Below are 16,095 nucleotides of genomic sequence, written 5' to 3'. Positions count from 1 at the left end.
GCATATTACTGCAACTCAGGCACAGATCGCCTGGATGGATTCGAGTCTGGAGCCAGAGGCAGGCACGAGGCAATCAGGGTCACAACCGATGGACCAGTGGGACTGTGCGGCTGGGGAGTGCCGACTCCGCCAGAGATCAGAATTGTTCCTTCTACCACCGGAATCCGAGAGGTGCCTCCAGCTTCCTCAAAATGCTCTCTGGTAACATAAGATTATGCGGCTGCCCGCTGAATCCACCGACCGCAGACTTTCCCTAAGTTGTCCATCACGGCCATCTGCACTTGCTTCCATTAAAAGAAAGCCACCTTTCATCAACCCTACTGCACTTAAAAAGAGGAGCACTGCAGAGAAGTAACAGCATCAGTAAACCAGGAAAAAAAAGACTATCACTAAGGGTCATCAAGAATGATCAGTCAATACTATATTTGTAGGTTACCTTTGATTTAATTGCCAGAGATAACAGACAATAAAGTGAAATGGACAGAATGTAGTGTGCACCAAGAAAAAACAAAGAAAAGTTCTGAGAAGATAATAGTGATAACAATAACATGACCATATAACCATATAACCATATAACAATTACAGCACGGAAACAAGCCATCTCGGCCCTACAAGTCCATGCCGAACAAATTTTTTTCCCCTTAGTCCCACCTGCCTGCACTCATACCATAACCCTCCATTCCCTTCTCATCCATATGCCTATCCAATTTATTTTTAAATGATACCAATGAACCTGCCTCCACCACTTCCACTGGGAGCTCATTCCACACCGCTACCACTCTCTGCGTAAAGAAGTTCCCCCTCATATTACCCCTAAACTTCTGTCCCTTAATTCTGAAGTCATGTCCTCTTGTTTGAATCTTCCCTATTCGCAAAGGGAAAAGCTTGTCCACATCAACTCTGTCTATCCCTCTCATCATTTTAAAGACCTCTATCAGGTCCCCCCTTAACCTTCTGCGCTCCAGAGAATAAAGACCTAACTTATTCAACCTATCTCTGTAACTTAGTTGCTGAAACCCAGGCAACATTCTAGTAAATCTCCTCTGTACTCTATTTTGTTGACATCCTTCCTATTATTGGGCGACCAAAATTGTACACCATACTCCAGATTTGGTCTCACCAATGCCTTGTACAATTTTAACATTACATCCCAGCTTCTATACTCAAGATGATTTAAATTTCATAAGTTCATAAGTGGTAGGTGCCGAATTAGGCCATTTGGCCCATCAAGTCTACTCCGCCATTCAATCATGGCTGATCTATGTCACCCCCATTCTCCTGCCTTCTCCCCATAACCACTGACACCCATACTAATCAAGCATTAATTTCCCGACATCAGACTGTGCAGGTCCATGTGCGTTCATGTAATCCAAGTTCTCACTTCAACAAACATACTTTTAACAGTAATAATCTCCCAACGAATTAGTAATATTTTGGTTACCTTTGAAACGTTCAGAGAAGTCATAGAAGTTTAAGTCTTGATTCTTGAATCCCAGTACATTGGCTAGAACATTAAACTGGAGTTCATCCATGGTTATGCCGCAATCTAGCAGCACCTAAGAAAGATACAAATGACTCAACGATATGTTGTAAATTAGATAATATTATCTCAAATAATAAGATATTTGAATAGAAATTCTAATACATATGGAAAAGCAAGCTAACACTGAGCTGCACATTGGATCCGAGGGAATTTTTTAAGTGGCTCAGGAGACGAACTTCCTTCTGTGCATCATATGCAATGAGTCTTGTGAATAAAGGAGCTTGAATCCTTGGTCTGCAGCCTGACCCTGAATAAAAAAAAATATTTTGCAAAGGCTGCCATTTCACCCACAATGGCAGGAGTAGCTCTCCAAGAGCAGTAGTGATGCTTGGGGTAACAAGGATGCTGGTCTACTAAAGAAGGACACAAAGTGCTGGAGTAACTCAGCGGGTCGGGCAGCCTCACTGAAGAACATGGATGGTTGACGTTTCAGCTCGGGACCCTTTAGGATCAGTCTGAAGAAGGGTCGCGACCTGAAACGCCACCCATTCATGTTCTCTCAAGATCTTTTATGATTCAAACGTGGCCCCTTTTCAATCTAGTAAGTCTCAGTGCTTACAAACCCAGCCTGTCCAAATTTTCCTCATCATGCCAACTTTCCCATTCTAGGTTGTAGTCTATTAATGTCCTGTTATGTGTGAATAAAAGTACAAACACAGAAATGAAAAGGCTGGTAGAAAAAACAATGATGATCTGGAAACTTCCATCCACAATTATCATTGTGACCAACATGCAATTTAAACTTGAGCTGCTCCATTTAATTTCATCATTTTGCCTCATTCAGTATTGCCCTATTTGGCCCATTGGTGCAGGTGGTAGAGCTGCTGCCTCACAGCGCCAGAGACCCAGGTCCGATCCAAACCTCAGGTGCCGTCACAGTGTGTGTAGATTACACTTTCCCCCGGGGACCATGTGGGTTTCCTCTGGGGTGCTCCAGTTTCCTCCCACGTCAGGTTTGTAGGCTAATTGGCTTCTGTAAAATTGCCCCTTGTGCGTAGTGAGTTGATGTTTGTGGGAATGGGATAACACAGAGCATGTGTGAAGTAGTGATCGAAGGCCGGCGTGGACTCAAGCTGTAAACTCTAAAGTAACCAAAATGAATTCTGATTCATTATACTTGATAAGCAAGCAAAAACATTCTCACCTTTTTGAATCCTTCCTTGTTGATTTTGCCACTACATTGGTTCTTATGGGTGAGGAAACTTTTCCGGATGTTGCTGTCACAGTAGATAATGCGTAACCAGAGCTCTGATTTCACATCATTCAAAGGCATTAACTTGCCCAATACGCCATCTTCATTCTCTTTCTTTATAAGCCTGAAATGTAAACATCAATTGTCAGAGCTATTCATGACAATAACTTAGTTATAGAACCACATTAAAGTACATAGTGAAGTTGGACATAAAATGCTCAAGTAACTCAGTGGGACAGGCAGCATCGCTGGAGAAAAAAGGTCATGTGATGGTAGAATTAGGCCATTCGGCCCATCAATTCTTTCCATTCGACACATTCAATCATGGCTGATCCATCTTTCCCTCCTAACCACATTCTCCTGCCTTCTCCCCGTAACCCGCGGACACCTGTACTAATCAAGAATCTATCTCTGCCTTAAAAATATCTACTGAATGGGTGACGTTTTGAGTCGGGACCCTTCTTCAGTCTAACTAGGGACAATTTACTTTTTGTTTTACCAAACCCAATTAACCTACAAACCTGTACATCTTTGGTGTGTGGTAGGAAACCAGAGCACCCAAAGAAAACCCACCTGGTCACAGGGAGAATGTAGAAACCTTGTACAGCCAGCACCCGTAGTTAGGATTGAGCCCAGGTTTCTGGTGCAGTAAGGCAGCAACTCTGCCGCTGCACCACTGTGCCGCCCATAAACACATTGATGTCAAAAATGATTTAATGCTTTCCACTCAATTTACACAATCATAAGTTTATCGTGTGTGGCGGATTTCAATTTTAAACCTCGGATAGTAACAACAGACATCCCAACAAACTTTCAGCATGGCGTGTATAAGTTTCTACTCCAGACCACTTCAACTGGATATCCCACTCTGGACATTAAAGGTTCTAATTATAACATCAGAAAAGCTTTTTTTCTATCCCCCCTCGAACAGACATTTCACTCCCCAATATCCCATGTGAGGAATAAATTGGGTAGATGCACAGAATCTCTTACCCAGAGTAGGGGAATTGAGGACCAGAGGACATAGGTTCAAGGTGAAGGAGAAAAGATTAAATAGGAATCAGAGTTGGGCTGAAGGGCCTGTTTCCACGCTGTATCACTCTATGACTCTATTCATTTTGCACCAAAGATTTTGACACCTTAAATAATAAACAAATTGTTCAAATATGCTTTTGGAGTCAGTGGAGAAGTGACCTTGCCTCTTTTGCTGTTGATTGAGTGCAGGTACCTCAGTGGTGGTGATTTTTGGCATGTCGGTCAACCCAAGATTATCCAGAAACTGCTGATAAGAAATGTTTACGTTGTTGGTCCTTTGCTTGCACAGTCTGAAAGATTAAAACCTTTTATTTTGATGGTTATAAAGATACCACTGAATCAATCTTAGAAAGAATATTGTCAAACAAACTAATGATATCACACCAGCAGTGCCTAAAGTTATGTGACATAGCTACGGTAATAAATAAAAAGTACATTTTGATATCACTGATCAAAGAGGTTTTATTGGATTCTGGGCGGCACAGTGGCGCAGCGGTAGTGTTGCTGCCTTGCAGCGCCAGAGACGGTTTGATCCCGACTACGGGCGCTTGTCTGTACGGAGTTTTACGTTCTCCCCATGACCGCAGGTTTTCTCCGAGATCTTTGGTTTCCTCCCACACTCCAAAGACGTACGTAGGTTAATTGGCTTGATTTAAATGTAAAAATTGTCCCTAGTGCGTGTAGGACAGTGTTAATGTGTGGGGATTGCTGGTCGGTGCGGTTTCAATGGGCCGAAGGGCCTGTTTCCGCAATGTATATTTAAACTAAACTAAATTCCGAGATATATAATTCTGTTCCATTATCCACAAAATATCTCTTATACGAATGTATATTTTACCACAATCTTCCATTTTCTCTTCTTTATAAAATATCTCAAAATCTGATATTAATTACTTAAAACCTGCAGCCTACAGTTGTGCTGTCAAAAACTTGTCAAAAATGAGTGTAAAAATTAAAATGGTAATTAAAATGACTAAAAACCACTTACTTATCAAAGTGCTGATCGGAAATAGGAAGACAGTGAGTTTCAATGACCTTTCGCAAATCAGCAAGGCTAACTTTCCCAGTTCTCTCGGGATCACTCTTCAAAAAACACTTTTGTATTTCATCCCAATTGTTTCTAATTTTGTCACGCAGAATATCCTCCACCTAGTTGGAATAGTCAAGCAGGAGTTAATGGAAAAGTACCAGGCCACCATTTCACACACCATCATAAATGTGATCGCCTCCAGCCATCTACCCTCTCAGCCTCCAAACTTCCAGTTCCTCACTCCCCATTTTCTATCTCCACATCAAAACACACAAGCAAGACTGCCCTGGCAGGCCCATTGTTTCTGCATGCTCCTGCCCCAACAAACTCATCTCCAAATATCCCAATTCTATCTTGTCCTGCTTTTCCCAGTCCCTACCAACCCACCTACCTACATCCTCGCGGCCTCTTCACCATTTCAATCGCCTCCGGATCCTTGGTTCCCATCTGCTCAGCCATTCCCTCCATTCCCCATCAGGGCCCTCGATTCTTCCTTGAATCGAAACCTAATCGCCTTCCTTCAACTAACACTCTTCCCCAACTGGCAGAACATGTGCTGGCCCTTAGCAACTTTGTTTTTTGATTCCTCACATTTCCCCGCTGGCTTCGTTGAGCACTTCTTGTTTCAAATGCACCCTGGCAATAATTCCCCAGTTCTTTCCCCATATGTCATTTACTCCGCCCATCTGCACCTAGGTTATCTTTTTAAAACTTACAGGAAATGATACTTTCTCATAACAATTACTACAAATTGTTGGAACAGCCATTTCTACTTTCAAAGTTGCTGAAATCCATCTCGTTCAATAAGGACCACAATTAATATAATGCAAGTGTGCAACAAGTGAACACAAATTTTAATAAGCAGGCACACTTACAGTTTTCCACACTGCTGCCACAGGGGTATCCTTCTTGACATTTTTAGTTCCGTTCAAAAGATTTTGGTTCTTCTGGTTAGGAAAATAAACTGTATCAAACTGCATGTTGTAGATTTAAAATAATATCTTTAAAAACATCAGTATTTGAGATGTGTTATGAAAGAGGAAAGATGATAGTGATAAAGGGGGAACTACACTTATATTGGTGGTAGCATTCCACAGTGATGTTCTGGCATCTCAATTATATTAACGTGGACATTACATTAGAGAAACAGCACAGAAGCAGGACCAATGACCCACTGTGTCCACGCCGACCAGCGATCACCCCATACACTGACACTATCCTGCACCCTAGGGACAATTTACATTTTTTACTAAAACCAATTAACCTACAAACCTAAGATAGACACAAAAAGCTGGAGTAACTCAGCGGGACAGGCAGCATCTCTGGAGAGATGTCTCGACCCGAAACGTCACCCATTCCTTCTCTCCAGAGATGCAGCCTGTCCCGCTGAGTTACTGCAGCTTTTTTGTGTCTATCTTCGGTTTAAACCAGCATCTGCAGTTCCTTCCCATGCAACCTACAAACCTATATGTCTTTGGAGTGTGGGAGGAAACTGGAGCATCCGGAGAAAAACCAAACAGTCACGGGGAGAACGTACAAACTGTACAGGCGACACCCGTAGTCAGGATCGAACCCAGGTCTCTAGCCCTGTAAGGCAGCAACTCTACTGCTACGCCACCTGCCGCCCCCAATTAGGACAGGAAATTATATTATCCGAGATTACAGACTCCAAATTGCAGGAACAATTAATGCCAGTGAGATCAAACGGAAGCTCCCACCAGCACATTTTCTATATAATTTTCTATATTTTCTATATTATAAGGTACTACGAACTGCAAATAAGACAAGTGATATCTGAACCAAGTACACAATCACTTAATTTCAATGTCTGTAACTCCACTAATTTTGGTGTGTCGTCTATAAACTTACTAAGCAAACCATCCACATTTTCGTTCAAGTCATTGCTATATATCACAAACAACTGAGATCCCGGCACTGATCTCTGAGGAACACCACTGTTGACTGACCTCCAGCCAGAATAACATCTACCCACCACTCCCGTTGGTCTTCTATGGATAAATCAGTTCTGAGGACAAATTACCAAGCCACATGTAGTTCCCAGGCATCTTAATCTTCTGGATCAGTTTACCATGGGGGAACTTGCCAACTGCTTTTACTGAACTCCTATGTAGTCAGCATAGTTGTCATCGCCTCCTCAAAAAACTCAATCAAGTTTGTGCGACATGAACAAAGTCTCGCTGGTTACCCTTAATTAGGCCATTCCCTTCCAAAGGGTTTCCCTACCACTGAAGTGAAGTTCACCGGCCTGTGATTTCCTGGATTATCCCCATTTCCCTTCTTAAACAAAGACACATTGGCTACTCTCCAGTCCCACAAGACCTTACCTGTGGCTAGAGGATAGAAAGATCTTCGTCAAGGCCACAGCAATCTCCACTCTTGCCTCTCTCAAAAACCTGAGATAGATCCCATCAAGTCGACATTAGTACTCTTCAAGTGACCCAACGCCACCTTCTAGATCTCAATATCCATTCGCATATTAGTATATATTCACATTGATCACACTATCTCCTTTCTCCTTGGCAAATACCAATGCAATGTACTCGTTTAGTACCTCACCTACATCCTCTGACCACAAGTATAAATTCCCATCTTTATCTTTGAGTGGTTCTATCCTCTCCATAGCTATCTTCTTATTTTTAATGAGCAAATGTGTTATAATCCATTCAGAAGAAGAAAAAAAAAATGCGTTTAACATACTTTTTCTTCAGTCAATTCCATGAGCTGGTTCCAGTGAAAATAGCCACTGTGCTCTGGATCCAGCAATAACATAAGAGTTTTAATCTCCTCATCAATTAGTCGAAAAGGGAAACACTGCAGAATGCGACGCAGTTCTTGTCGAGTTATGATGCCGTTGTGATTCTGTGAGAAAAAGCAGATTGTTTTACGACAAAAGCATAACATGTAAAACAGTCTTTACTTTAGACTTTGGACTTTAGAGATGCAGCACGGAAATGGGCCCTCAGGCCCAATAGGACAGCACCGACCAGCGATCCCCTACACAAGCACAATCCTACACACTCGGGACAATTTACGATTTTTTTTACCAAAGCCAATTAAACGACCAACCAGTAAGTCTCTGGAGTGTGGGAGCAAACCGGAGCACCCGAGAAAAGCCAAGCAGTCGAAGGGAGAACAAACAAACTCCGTGCAGACAGCACCCATGGTCAGGATGGAACCTGGGTCTCTGGCGCTGTAAAGCAGCAACTCTACCGCTGCACTACTGTGGTGCTGGCAATGTTTTGGAAAAAAAACCATTGGCAGTATCTAAAATATAAATTACTTACATTAATACAGAAAATTACATACTTAAAATGACTTCAGCACATTTATAATTCTGCAAAGTTTAAATTTCTGCTCGTACCAGAAAGCCAGACTTATTTGGTGTAAAGGGGCTGTCCCACTTGGGCAACCTAATTGGCGAGTTTAGAAGAGTTTGAAAAAATGACATGTTGAAGACCTCCTTCGACTATGTAGAGACCTCCTTCGACCTCCTTTGACTATGTTGAAGACCAATTTCAACTAGCTACAACTAACTTCGGGAAAATTGGACACCGAATAGTGGAGAGTGAAGAACACCTCCTTCGATCTCCCTTCGACTATGATGAAGACTAACTACGACTACCTTCGACTACCATCGATTACCTACGACTAACATTCCGACCTACTACGACCTATTACGACTAAAACTACGAGTAAAAAAAGTATCAATATTTTCCATGGCAACCTTTTTTTTACTCGCGGCATTTTTTAACATATTGAAAAAAAACGCCACGACCTAGCTGAGGCCTCAAGTACGCAGAGACCACTCTCGAGCATGAAGGAGAGTTACGAAGACCTCCTACGACCTCGTGTCGACCATGCTGTGAGTATGAGTCAAGGGCAAACTCGCCAGAACTCGCGGATTAGCTCGCCCAAGTGGGGCAGGCCCTTAAGCAATCGTCAGTTATTATATCATCAGATATGAAGAGTACCTCCTCTCCTGCAGTGTTTCTCTCTCGGAAATGTTTATGGAGCTTCTGGAGAATGTCCGTATTCTTTTTGTTCTCACACGGTCCTCCAGGATTCAAACAATGACAAGATGAAAGGCTGGGTTTGAAAAATATATAAGGTGATGAAGGCTGAAGTGTATCCGTACACTGTGGATGGCTCGAATGCAATCATGATTTGTCTTTCCGCTGACTGGTTAGCACGTAAGAAAAGCTTTTCACTGTACCTTGGTACACGTGACAGAAATCAAGAAAGCTCGGACATTATTTGAAAGAACCAAATGGTACTACAACTGAGAAATCAGCACCAGATCCTTGAATAACGGTTTGAAATCTTGTTCAGAAAAATTATAATGCAGATATGTTTGAAAAAGGTATTACTGTTCAAAATAAATTAAGTTTAGGATTATTATTGTCACATGTACCGAGGTATAAGGAAATCTTTGTTTTGCATGCTATCCAAACAGATCAGATATACCACGCATAGAAGCAATTGGTTCAAACTGAATTACAATAGATGAAGTGAAGGGGAAGATACAAAGTGCAGAATATAGTTCTCAGCATTATTGCGCATCAGTTCCATAGACAAAGTCCAATGTCCTCAGTGGGGTGGAGGGGAATCAATCAGGACCCTAGTTTCGGAAGGACCGTTCTGAAGCCTAATAACAGAGGGGAAGAAGCTATTCCTGAGTCTGGTGGTACGAACTTTCAAGCTTCTGTACCTTGTGCTGGATGGGAGGAGGGAGAAAAAGGAATCACCAGGATGGGCAAGTCTTTGATCAATCAGATATGGCTATGAAAAAGCTGAAATGGTTTAAGATAGACGCAACGTTGTTGCCCCATTTCCTATCATCTGCAAGGAAATAGTTTGAAATGGAAGCAACCAAGGCAGGAAACAGCACACAACAAATATAGTTAAACCTATAAACCTACCTATTGTTTAGCTGTTGCTTGGGCAAGGCCCATTTAGTTGGCATTGCATCAGGACTGCTCAGTAGAAATTGTTTCCATGCTACTTTGCCATTGGCTTCAATTTTATACCTAAACCACAAGACAAAATGAATTATCATACAAGTGGCACAGCAGTAGAGTTGCTGCCTTACAGCGCCAGAGACCCAAGTTTGATCCTGACTAAGAGGGCTGCCTGTACGGAGTTTGCACGTTCTCTCTGTGCCCGAGTGGGATTTCTCAGAGTGCCCCGGTTTCCTCCCACATCCCAAAGACGTACAGGTTTGTAGGTTAATTTGCTTCTGCAAATTGTCCCTGGTGCGTTGGATAGAACTAATGTACAGGTGGTCACAGGTTGGCGCGGTCACGGTGGGCCGAAGACCATATTTCCACGTTGTTTCTTTAAACTGAACTAAACAAAGGAAATGTGGAATAAAGGTTTATTAAACCTATCGATTCTGCAGAGCGAATAAATGTGGCCTGTTGAGGAGTTTATCTCACTGGCATAATTCCCTGAAAGAATTAACAAACCATAAGTCGAACATTTAAGCTGTTAAAACTCTTAAAACGAACGCCCTCTGAAGAATAACATGGGAAAAATAATATCCTGGGTAAAAGATTTTGACTGCCTGCCCTATCTTTGCCTTTTATAATTTTTGATACCTCAATCAGATCACCCTTCCGCCTTCTTTACTCCAGGTATAACACACCCAGACAATCTAAACTGTTTCCATAATTAAAATCCTCCAATCTAGACAACAACCTAGCGAATCTCCTCTGCACAATTTCCATTGCAAGCATATCCTTCTAATACTTTGACCAGGACAGTACACAGTACTCCAGTATAGGAAAGAACTGCAGATGCTGGTTTAAATCAAAGGTAGAAGGCTCTCAACCCGAAACGTCACCCATTCCTTCTCTCCAGAGAAGTTGCCTGTCTGCTGAGTTACTCCAGCATTTTGTGTCTACCACACGATACTCCAGTACGATCTAAGCAGTGTTTTGTAAAGTTGCAACATATATACTCTGTGGCTATAACTTTCCCATTTTTATACCCTGACCTATGAATGCAAGCCTGCGTTATGCTTTCTTCGCCACCCTACCTACCTGTGTTGCACTTCCATGGAATTATAGACTTGAACCAAAGGTCCTTCTGTTCATGAACATTCCCATGTGCTCTACCATATGTCCTACACCGATCTGGCTTCCCAAAACGCATCACCTCGCACTTGTCAGGGTTAAATTCCATCTGCCATGTTCCATCCAACGTTCTCTCCTATCTGTTCTATATCCTGCTGCAGCCTTGGACAACCTCCTGCACTATCCACCACACCACCAGTCTTCATGTGCAAGAAGGAACAGCAGATGCTGGTTTACACCGAAGATAAACACAAAATATTGAAGCAACTCAGTGGGTCCGACAGCTTCTTCAGAAGGGGTTCGACCTGAAACGTCACCTATTCCTTTTCTCCAGAGATGCTGCCTTACCCACTGAGTTAATCCAGCATTTTGTGTCAATCACCAATCTTCATATCTTCCGCAAACTTACCAATCATATCTCCTACAAGCACATCCAAGTCATTAATATACAGAATAGAATAGAATAGAATACTTTATTGTCACATGTGACAAGTCACTGTGTAATTCTTTGCTTGCAGACCTTGCCTTGGTATGCGAATAGTCGCCCATAAAGGGCAATTACAAAGTTTGTCACAACAACAAGGATCCTAGCACTGATTTCTGCAGAAGGCCTCGTGTTACAGACTTCCAATTAGAAAAGCATATTTCTACCAAAATCTGCCTCCTATCAACAAGCCAATTTTGGATCTAATTATGCAGCCCACCTTGGATCTCCTATGCCTTATCCTTCTGGACCAGCCTACTGATTCGAACCTATTCCCCCACTGAATACAGTGGATGTGGAAAGGATGTTTCCACTAGTGGGAGATTCTTCCCATATTTTTGCAAATTATACATTACTATTAATAGAGGGAGAATAATATTTGAATTGCATCAAAATCTAAATCTAAATCGGATGTTGCTCAGGGGAATACAAGGAAAAAGAAGGCAGAATCAGAACAAATGTAGTAATCAGTAGTGTTTTTCTCAGCTATATTAAGTATGGAAAATTTAACCATTCCAGCCAATCATTGTTTTTTTGGCAATAATTTACAAAAGTTTAATATATTCACACAACCTATTTTAAATTAAATTAAATAGCATTCACAGTGTATTTCTTATTTCTTACCTTCCCATTATTTGATCAAAGACTTCATTGCTCGTAGGACATATAAACTTGTTGAGAACTGCCTGGAGCTCATGCATTAAGATGAAGCCACTTTTGGACACATCGTAATTTGAAAAAGCTTGCAATAAATTGTGATAGTTGGCTTGTAACTGATGAAATGAAAAAAAGGAACATGCTGATCAATCTATTTGATTCTATTTTACAAATATCTGTATGATGTAAAATTCCACATACAATTAGTTTAGTCTATTATTGTGTAAGAAGGAACTGCAGATGCTGGTTTAAACCGACAATAGACACAAAAAGCTGGAGTAACTCAGCAGGACAGGCAGCATCTCTGGAGAGAAGGAATGGGCGACATTTCGGGCCGAGACAAGGGGTTGGACAGGCTAGATGCAGGAAGATTGCTCCCGATGTTGGGGAAGTCCAGGACAAGGGGTCACAGCTTAAGGATAAGGGGGAAATCCTTTAAAACCGAGATGAGAAGAACTTTTTTCACACAGAGAGTGGTGAATCTCTGGAACTCTCTGCCGCAGAGGGTAGTCGAGGCCAGTTCATTGGCTATATTTAAGAGGGAGTTAGATGTGGCCTTGTGGCTAAGGGGATCAGGGGGTATGGAGAGAAGGCAGGTACGGGATACTGAGTTGGATGATCAGCCATGATCATATTGAATGACGGTGCAGGCTCAAAGGGCCGAATGGCCTACTCCTGCACCTAATTTCTATGTTTCTATGAGACCCTTCTTCAGACATTATTATTGTCACGTGTACCTAGGTACAGTGGAAAGCTTTTTCCTTGCATGTTATCCATGATTACACATGATTACAATTAAGCTGGAAGCTGAGTTATACCGAACTTTGGTAACTTTAATGAATAGTTACTTTCATAAATGAATATGTGAGACCATAGTTGATTATAATGAAAAGTGAGCTTGTAACAATGGTTGATGGTTACATCTTTTATTTAGTAACAAAAACCAGGTTGGAAATTTGCTATTCGTTGGTTGATAATAATAACTTAAATACAAAAATTCAGGATCTTGAGCTGTGAAGAGGTAAATGCTTCCAGTTACAAATGTTAAGAGGCAGAGTAATTATTCTTTAACATCAACAACTTCTGATGCTGGCCATTTAAAATTTTTTAAAATACAACGTTAAATCCCCTTGCAAGAGAATGAGAAAGCTTCACTAGTGCATTAAACAGATAATCTGATATGTTTTCCTCCAATTGTCTCAACGTTCAGGAATATTTTTCATTTGTGCGGCTTTTGTTCTTCTTTAGTTTTCACGCACGTGTCCATTTGGAGAATATTAGTAAGTTATCAACTATTATTGTGAATGTTTCATGATCATTCATGATTACTCATGCATTTTTACATTTACAAACACAGAAATGAAAAGAACAAGAATTACATTCTCCTTGCTGAAAGTACATTGCAACATCAAATCTAAAGCTGGTGCTTGCTTTGAATTATAAATATGTTGTGCAATTACATCCATTTTAATTATTATTATATTTAGCTTGTATTCAGAGGAATCCAGAGGAGAAACACACAACATTGTGAATTGAAGAGAATATATAATAAACACAGCATTACCAATGACCAAGTTCAAGTATCTGCTAATTAACCTTATAAAAAGTAATTAAAATTGTCAAGATAATTGAAAGTAATTCAAAAGATCACAGTTAAAATCAGAAAGTCAAGTAATTTTCTCCTAATAGCATATGCTGATTGCTTCTTATGTTTTATCTTTTAAAAGGCAATTATAGATGTGAGCACTCACTAATAGTAAAAATAAAAGACATCCACATCAGTCACAGCACACTATCATCATTGCTTCTGGATGAAAAACTAACCCAACATCACCATTTTCCATTTCAATTAGATTGCTTTCCCAAATTCAAATTAGTTTTTATAGTTTAGTTTATTGTCATGTGTACTGAGGTACAGCGAAAAGCTTTTTTGTTTTGTGCTATCCAGTCAGCAGGAAGACTGTACATGATTACAAGAAGACAGACACAAAATGCTGGAGTAACTCAGTGGGACAGGCAGCATCTCTATAGAGAGAAGGAATGGGTGGTGTTTAGGGTCGAGACCTTTCTTCAGACTCTTCTCTCCAGAGATGCTGCCTGAGTTACTCCAGCATTTTATGCCTATCTTCGGTTTAAACCAGCATCTGCAGTTACTTCCTATAAATAATTACAATCAAGCCGTCTACAGTGTACTGATACAGGATAGAGAGAATAATGTTCAGTACAAGATAAAGTCCAGTAAAGTGTGATTAAAGATCATCCGAGGGCCTCCAATGAGTTAGATAGTATCAAATGTCATTACTTATACTGGAATAATATTTGATTTAGAGATTCAAAACTAATCATGTATACTAAGATATATCAGAATAAATGAACACGTGTACCTTTTTATGAAAAGCCCATTCAATTTCATCCCTTGATAAACTCGCTAAATTTCCGAGGGACTCCTCAGTCATTGGTCGTTGCAACTTGGGTTGTTTTTCTTGTTCCTGAACACCATCTTCCCAGTTCATTGCTTTGTGAAATTACAATGAAACAAATATGTTTCTTAAAATAAAACTTTGAGAGGAATTTTCTATTTATGCAAGGTTCTCCACAACCTCACCTCCTTTCACCCTGTACATTGTTATTCTCTGCTAATGTTCCACTCATCATCCAGTCTTGTTCCCTCATTCAATGCAATTCCAATCTGATTTAGAACATAGAACAATGTGGGCAGCACAGTGGCGCAGAGGTAGTGTGGCTGGCTTACGGCGCCAGAGACCCGGGTTCAATCCTGACTATGAGTGCATTCTGGACAGATTTCATAAGTTCTCCCCGTGATCTGCGTGGGCTTTCTCCAGGAAGCTCCGGTTTCCTCCCACACTCCAATGACGTACAGGTTTTTAGACTAATTGGTTTGGTATAAATGCAATATTGTCCCTAGTGTGTGTAGGATAGTGTTAATGGTGGGTATCGCTGGTCGAAGCGGACACGGTGGGCCGAAGGGCCTGTTTCCGCTCTGTATCTCTGAACTAAACTAATCTAAACAGTACAGCACAAGTACAGGCTCTTCGACCCACAATGCCTGTGCCGCACATGTAACCAACACCATCACTTATCTACTTGCACATAATCCATATTTCTCCGCTCCCTGCATATCCATGTGCCTTATCCAAAAGTCTCAAGATCAGCCTCAATCACCAATCCCAGCAGCGCATTCCAGGTACTCACCACCCTCTGTGTAAAAAAGTTGCCCCACACATCTCCTTTAGACTTTGCCCCTCTCACCTCAAAGATGGGCCCTCTAGATTTTAATTTTTCTATTCTGTGAGAAAGGTTCTGATGGTCTACCCTATCTATGCCTCTCATAATTTTATATACGATACGATACAATAGAACTTTATTGATCTCAGGAGGGGAAATTGGCATGCATATATACTCCTATCGGGTCCCCCCACAACCTCTGGCATTCCAGAATAAATAATCCAAGACTGTCCAACCTCTCCCTGTTGTTAATAGCCCCTAATCCAGGCATCAACCTCCATGCACCCTTCCCAAAGCCCCCACCTCTTTCCTGTAAGAATGCAACCAGAACTGCATGCAAGACTCCAGAGAAGTGTATTTCATAAACAACGCATGTTATCTCTTACTCCAAAAAGCAAATTCCTGTGCAACTTTTTTGTCTAATTCCCATGATGTCAGGTCAATAAAGGGGATACTTCCTTTTTGATGGAGGTTCCTATCTTCCACCGCCCTTTAACTAGTTCATTCAAAAATACACCTGCACAACTCTTGGATTCCCCAACCCCAAATCTATAAGGCTCATTAATTTACAATTCTCTTCTCTGCCAGTGTTTTTTTTTCAGCAGCAGGCTTGAGCACAAATGTGAGCCAGGTTCTCCTCAGGATGGATTACTCAATTGAAATCACTGAAGAGCAGAGACCCCAAAACCTAAGTTGGAGAGGAATCACCCCTTGCTTACACTTACGTGCAGAGTTATAATGCAACTTTGTAAATACATTACATTTACCTTACACTCAAATATATTATGCATTTCTGATAATCTACAATTGTCG

General features: G+C 41.2%; 1 protein-coding gene across 1 annotated transcript in view; it reads right to left on the bottom strand.

Moving 5' to 3' along the window:
- The window catches only part of efcab6 (EF-hand calcium binding domain 6), a 47,272-nt gene that overhangs the window by 21,967 nt on the left and 9,210 nt on the right, over positions 1-16,095 (bottom strand). The window contains exons 7-16 of the mRNA XM_055650216.1: positions 14,421-14,551; positions 12,004-12,152; positions 9,741-9,848; positions 8,793-8,907; positions 7,519-7,680; positions 5,676-5,747; positions 4,759-4,919; positions 3,935-4,060; positions 2,688-2,859; positions 1,442-1,556 (exon numbers count right to left, since the gene is read on the bottom strand). Of these exons, the coding sequence (XP_055506191.1) occupies positions 1,442-1,556; positions 2,688-2,859; positions 3,935-4,060; positions 4,759-4,919; positions 5,676-5,747; positions 7,519-7,680; positions 8,793-8,907; positions 9,741-9,848; positions 12,004-12,152; positions 14,421-14,551 (1,311 nt within the window). The remainder of the gene's footprint in view (positions 1-1,441; positions 1,557-2,687; positions 2,860-3,934; positions 4,061-4,758; positions 4,920-5,675; positions 5,748-7,518; positions 7,681-8,792; positions 8,908-9,740; positions 9,849-12,003; positions 12,153-14,420; positions 14,552-16,095) is intronic.

Source organism: Leucoraja erinacea, chromosome 19 (assembly GCF_028641065.1).
Source record: "Leucoraja erinacea ecotype New England chromosome 19, Leri_hhj_1, whole genome shotgun sequence".
Lineage (NCBI taxonomy): Eukaryota > Metazoa > Chordata > Chondrichthyes > Rajiformes > Rajidae > Leucoraja > Leucoraja erinaceus.
Note: the sequence above shows the minus strand (reverse complement) of the source record. Positions and strands in the feature narration are given on the sequence as shown.